At 43.2% G+C, this 6,836-nt stretch overlaps 1 protein-coding gene across 1 annotated transcript; it reads right to left on the bottom strand.

Moving 5' to 3' along the window:
- Nucleotides 1-5,995: 5,995 nt before the first annotated feature.
- Nucleotides 5,996-6,586, bottom strand: LOC149192736 (uncharacterized). Its single transcript, XM_089407077.1, has one exon. It carries the CDS (start codon nucleotides 6,584-6,586, stop codon nucleotides 5,996-5,998), a length of 591 nt encoding a protein of 196 aa, XP_089263203.1.
- Between the last annotated feature and the right edge of the window lie 250 nt (nucleotides 6,587-6,836).

Below are 6,836 nucleotides of genomic sequence, written 5' to 3' on the forward strand. Positions count from 1 at the left end.
GGCGACCCCGGCCGCCACGACCTCTTCCTCGGCCCGAGCGCGCCATCTCTTGTCTTTCACTTACCTGTAAACATTCATCAATTGCAGGAGTTAGATTGTGATTATGCTGCTCATCATCCGACCTTGCATCGGCTCCTTTGGATAATCCCTGGCTTCTACTACAGTGCCCTTCGTTTTCATAAATTTGTTTCAGCCCTCTCCCATCCGGGTAAAAAAACTCAAGAATACCCTCTGCCATACGGACCAGATGATGGGCAGTTGGGATAATTCTCGGGTCACCCTTACCATATCTCTTCTCCTCTTCCGCCTGGGCATACTTGTCACTGGATCCCTCTTGCTTTTTCCCACTCTTAATTCTGTGACCACTTTCCTTTTTCACCGTATTTCCTTCCCAGTATAATCCCTTATTGCCTTCTCCATGAGTTACAGAGGGGCTCACATAGCTCTCGTCCTCCCCAGCTTCACAACTATTAAACATCTCCATTCTGACAATAGCGCAATATGGAAAAGAAACAGAGTTCACAGTAAACACATACCCGTGGATGCCGACCTCCCTGTTGAGAGCTTCTGGTTGCGTACCTTGCTGCTTCACCTTCGCCGCGAACAGGATAAGATTAAGCCTACCTCCCGCAGTCATCTTATAAAAACTACTCTCCATCCCAGTCTCTCTGCCACTACCGCCTCCACTCCTTCTACTCAACTGCAAACCAGTACCGCCACTGCAGTGTCTTGAGGCTTGGGATGAGTTCCTACTCATTATATTTGTTGGGGATACCGCCTTTTCCCAGGTGTCGCCACCACCTGCCCTCTCTATGCTATGATTACTCCTGTCATCTCTACCTGCCTGTCTCTTCAACCCGATCGGGAGCCAGCTGTCCCTGCTTTCTTTAAGTCGTGTTTTCATGATGATCTTGAGTGAGGATCGTCCTAAACTGCTCAAATCTAGAGTCGTTTGATAATGTCGTCCATAGGCTATCCATTTTCTCCCTTAGTTCCTGAACTCCCCAGTTCGCAAGGAAATCAGCTACTTGATTAGCCTCTCTTCTGACATGCCTAAGAATCATATAATCAAATCTTCCTAAAATACTTTATATCTCTTGGATTAGACTATCAGTCCTCCAACTTTGAGTTACTTTGTCCCAGGATGTCCCGTTGTTAAGTTTTTTAAGGACTTGTATCACCATTAAATAATCTCCTTCAACTTCTAGTTTATTGTAACCATTCCTTATTGCTATCTTTAACCCTTGCCTAACTGCCATCATTTCGGCCTCGTTGTTACTCATAGCCCTCGTTATTTGCATATATCCACTTCGTTCTTCCTTGATCATCGCTAAAGAGACCTCCAATGTTTGCAGGGCCAGGATTTCCTTTTGAAGCACCATCGAAGTTCAATTTGATAAAACCTTTTGGGGGAGGGATAAATTGTTTGATGCCCTCAAATCCCATCCTGGGCGCTTTCCACAACTGGGGGGCCACCATCCTTTTATTCAAGTTTAGTTTCTTTAGGATATGTTCTTCTTCCTATGGTAGTTCCCAGTCCTCTTCCCTCCATTTCTCTGCAAGAATGGTTTCTCTAATGTGACTCAGGGTTTTTTCCCATAATTGGCCGTGTGTCATCTCTTTGTTCTGGAATACCCTCCTATTTCTTTCCTTCCAGATCATCCACAAATTCATCCCAACTGTCAGATTCCATGCCCGTCTAACCACTGGGCTCGTAAATTGACCTCGTCCCCAGATTTGATAGTGTTTTTAATACTCTGCTAACCCCTGTGCGTTTTACCAAAAAGCCACCTTACTTTATCCCATTGTCTCTGAGCTTTTGCACATGTATTCAGTAGGTGTTCTTGCGTTTCCGTCTCCTGCTTGCACAGAGGGCATCTGGGGGGGCCCTGAATGCCCCTCTTTTGGAGTTGATCCCAGGTTAGAATGCGCCCTTTGAGGACTAACCACGCGAAATGAGTCACTTTCGGCCACCAGTTGTTGTTCCAAAGTTGTTTCCAGGTCCCTGTCAGATCCTCAGGTTCTCTGTTAATCAGGAGATGGTAAGCTTCTTTTATTGAGAAATTTCCTTTGATTTGATGTCCCCATCTCAGAATGTCTGGACCCGTTCTTCTAGGAATTCTTCTTGTCTGCATTTCCTTTTGGTATAGTTCTTTTTGCTCATCATCTATTTGGTCCACCCACTCTTCCAGGCTTTTCCAGGTTCGCCATGTTTCCTCTTGGTTCTCTATCTTCCAAAAGTCTTTAACAAGTATCATTCCTTTTTCTGTAGCTTCTTGGTTTAGTCTCCTAAGGTTTGGTATTCCATTCATCCTTTCCCTCTGTTGCCATGCCTCCTCCTAGAATCTTGCTGAACCACCATCCCTGATTTCCCAAAAGGCATGCCTATTTATCATGTCTCTGTTGAGATTGGCGAGATTCCACACTGTCGATCCTTTTGGCATGTCCCTCATTCTTAGAATTTCCTCAGGGTTAGTGGGCATGTTATATTTTTTTGACCAAATTTGCTTCCATAGGTCATTTCCTCCTTTCATCCACCGCCACCAGAGTTTTGCGCCCATCACTTGATTTAGAAGATAGGGATCTCTAAGGCCTAATCCTCCCTCCTTCTTGCTTTTCACCACTTCCTTCCAGGAGACTAAAGCCCATTTCTTTTGGTCTTTATTCCCTCCCCAAATGAATTTTTTGAAGATCTCAGTCATTTTGTTGCATGCTCCTTTGGGGGCAGCCATTGCCGAAAGTTGATATATAGGGATAGATTGAAGAACTGCCTTCGTTAACACAGTTCTGCCTGCGAAATTCAAGGTTCTGAAAGACCAATTTGCTAATTTTCTTGTAATTTTTTCCAGGGTTTTTTGCCAGTTTACCATCCTTAATGGATTCAAAGCCAGAGGGGTGCCAAGATACCTGGTTGGAAGATCTCCAGAGCGGAATCCCAAAGTTCTAGATAAGAAGTTTCTTATATTTCCAGCAGTGTTAAAAAAATACATGCAAGATTTATCATTGTTAATTTGAGTTCCTGAGGCTGTCATGAAAAGGTCTAGAATTGCTTTAATTCTGCGGGCTTCTCTGAGAGATACATTACAGAACAACATTATGTCGTCGACAAATTGCTGATGGGTAATAGGCAGGTTGTTGCCCCAAATTTGGATTCCTTTAAGGTGTTTCTCTCTAACTTCTTTTTTGATGTATCTCCCCAGGCCTTCAACCGCTATAATAAACAAGAAAGGGGACAGAGGATCCCCTTGACGGAGACCTCTGGAAGCTTTGAAAGGCTGAGATGGGGTTCCATTAACCATAATAGAGAAGTTAGCTGATGAGATCATAGATGATATCCATTCAATCCATCTATTACAGAAGCCGAAAGCTTTCAGGATTCCTTTCAGGTACTTCCAGTTCAAGCGATCATAGGCTTTGGAGAGATCAAGTTTAATCATCATACCAGCTTCTTTTTTGACCTTTAGGGAGTGCACCATTTCTTGGGAGACCACTAACCCATCCAGGATTTGTCGGCCCTCCACAAAGCCCGTTTGCTCAGGAGAGATGATACTAGACAAGAGCGGTTTGAGTCTCTTCGTTATAAGGGTAGCTGTAATCTTATAAATTACGTTGCAAAGAGCAATTGGTCTGAAGCCCTGAGGGTCTTTAGAATTATTCTCTTTAGGAATGAGAGATAAGAAGGTTGAGTTTAGATTAGAGTTTACCTTCTGATTCCTTCTTGATTCTTCTACAACATCTAGGATATCTTGTCCAAGAAAGTTCCACCCTGCTTGATAGAATTCCACTGTAAATCCATCAGGGCCTGGGGCTTTATTCTTTTGCATACCTTTCACTATTTCTTCTACTTCTTCTAGAGTAGCTGCCCTCATCAGAGCAAGGTTTTGGTCTCTGTTTATTTTGCTCGGGATTTCATTACACAATTTTCCAATAGCTTCTTCTCTGTCGACACTTGGCTCCGTCAGAATATCCTTAAAGTGCTTCACCAATACCTGCTCAATCTCCTCATGTTGCGTTACTCTTGTTCCTTCTTCATTTTTGATAGAAAAAATTCTATTTCGCTGCCTTCTTTGGATCATAGCTTGGTGGAAGAACTTAGTGTTCCTCTCCCCTTCCCTTAACCAATTTACCCTGGATTTTTGCCTCCACAAGATTTCTTCTTGTTTACGCCTTTCTTCTAATTGCCCTATTATTATTCCTTCCTCTTTGGCTAGTTCATCGCTTCTGCCTGTATTTATTATTTCTTGTTGGATAAGTTCCATCTTCTGTTCCAGTCTCTGTTTATCCTCCAGTATATGCCCAAATTCCTCTTTATTCCACTTCTTGATATTTCCTTTTATTTCTTTTAATTTCAACTGGAAAGTCTGCATTTTGGTTCTTCCCCTCTGGCTACTTTGATTCCACCATTCCTCTACCTTCTTCATAAAGTTTTGATCCCTGAGCCAAAAGGCTTCGAATCTGAATGGTTTTCGTTTCGGGCTAGCTTTAATATCAAGTTCGACTTTAACCGGCCAGTGATCGGATCCCATGCCTGGGAGAATCCTTGCTTCAATGTAGATGTCCCAATTTATAATCTGTTCTGACAATAGGAATCGGTCTAATCTGGAAGCTATCTGATTTCTACCACCTCTCCTGTTGTTCCAAGTATGAGTTCCGTTAGTTGTTTGTATGTCCACAAGCCTTTGAGCAGCAATCCAATCTCCGAAGGTTACCATGTCTGACTCTGGTCTTCTGAGTCCTCCCTTTTTCTCAGTTAGAGATTTTATCATGTTAAAATCTCCGCCCACTACCCACGGTAAGCTTGGGTAAAGATTGCGCAGAGCTGCCAAGTTCTGGAGAAAGTCTCTGCGGCCATTCTGCATATGAGGCCCGTAAACATTTGAAATTAGGAACCATTCTTGGGATCCTAAAATTCTAAATCTCCCCGAGAGGATCCTTGAGATACTCGTCCAATCTTCAAATTGGACCTCCTCTAGGTTCCACAAAATCGCTACTCCTCCAGTGCTTCCTATCGCATCTTGGCCCATAATCTCATAATGAGGTTTGAAGTTTTTCATTATTTCTCTGAGTTTACTCTCCTGAACTTTTGTTTCTTGGATTATCATTATATTAGGCTTATCCCTCCTGAGTCTCTCTTTCAAGTATCTCTGTTTTCCTTTACTGTTCAGCCCTCTGATATTCTAGGTTGTAATATTCATTTCAACACTTTTGGGGGTTGATGGAAGACCTCCGACAGAGGTATCACTTTCCCTGAATTTACCAAACTATCTCCTACCATCTGAATGGTCTCACTCATCGGTCTCCTTCCTCTCTTCCTGCCGCTTTTCCCTGTTATACTCATCTCTGTGTTCTGATCTCCTTGTGATCCGAGTTGCTCAGGTTGCTTCGCTATCCATCTTCCTTGTTTCTCCTTGTACCTTTGGAACGCATCCTTATAGAGTTGTTTCTGTTTCTCTGGTATAAATCTTTCATCCAGATGTTTCCATTCCTGTAGAAGTTTCCTCATAATCCTTTCTTCTTCTCCTTCATTTTCCTGTTGCGGGTCTATTTCCATTTGGATCTGCTCATGGATCCGCTCTTGTTCCCTCTCTTCTTGTACGCTCTCCTTTTCCCCTACTGTTTCATTCTTTTCATTGTCCTCTATCCTGATTTCTTTCTGAACTTCTCTCGGAACTTCTCGGGTGTCTGTTTCCTCTTCTTCTTCTTCCACTTCCATTTCTAGATCTTTCAGGGCTTCGAACTGATTCTGGCTTTTCTGGTTGCTTTCCGGGTATGAGGAGTTTAATTTGGTTTTTCCTTTTTGGGATCTTGTTCTTTTCTGGACTTCCCTAAATCCATCGCTGTTTTCTCCATTCCTCCTCCCTTCCTGTTCTGCTTTTTTCCTTTCTTGCTCCTTATTTGATGTATTATTATTTTGATTCAGCGGGCATTGTTTGAACAGATGGCCATATTCATGGCATCGCCTGCATCTAAAGGGAATGTGTTCGTAATCCACTGTCTACTCCCATACATCATCATGATATTCTATTTCAATATGGTCTGGCAGAGGTTCCGTGATATTCATGTAAACACAAATCCTGGCATATGAAGTATATCTCCCTCTCTTTGTCGACTCTGCTACCTTCACAAAGGCTCCTATTGAATTCCCAATTCCTTCTAAAATCTCTGGATCCCAGAACTCAATCGGGAGCCCGAATAATCTGACCCAGACTGGGGCCGCCAGCATCTTTTCTTTCTCTGGGTTATAACATTCTTCCCATTGCCACATGAATAACCCTGCGTTGCTAAAGAAATAGGGGCCGCCTTCGAAAATCCTCTCTTTATCTTCTAGGTTTGTAAAAACTACTGTGAAAAAACCTTTTGCCCCAAGTTTAAGGTCTATATGTCCTTTCGGTTTCCATTTTTGTTGAATCCATTTCAGAAGATCCTTCTCAGAAGGCCAGATCCCTATAAACTTACAAATAAGAGCATGGTCCTTCATATACTCTCTATACTCTTCTAGTTTGTTATTGGGAATTACGAACCTGGGTTTTTTGGATGCCCGTGGTAGACATTTGTTTCCTGGCTTCGTCTTCCATTCTTCTCCCATCACCGGTGCGGATTTGCTATTATTTTCATGACCTCCATTTGCTCCATAGCGGCTTGATTCTCCCGCTGTAACCGCCTTGTAGGAGGGGATCTCTCCCCCCCCCACTTGCTTCCTCCATTCCCTGTCGCCTTGTCTATTCAGCTTCTTCTTTTTCTATTTTCCTTGCCTAAAACGTGGTTTTTGCAGGCGTACACGAGGTCTCCTGCGCTTGCCCTGGAACAGGACCGCCCAGGGCCGTCTGAACCAGCCC

This window comes from Pinus tabuliformis, chromosome 2_2 (genome assembly GCF_031772625.1).
Source record: "Pinus tabuliformis cultivar Carrire ecotype Pingquan chromosome 2_2, CPIR1, whole genome shotgun sequence".
Taxonomy (NCBI): Eukaryota; Viridiplantae; Streptophyta; class Pinopsida; order Pinales; family Pinaceae; genus Pinus; species Pinus tabuliformis.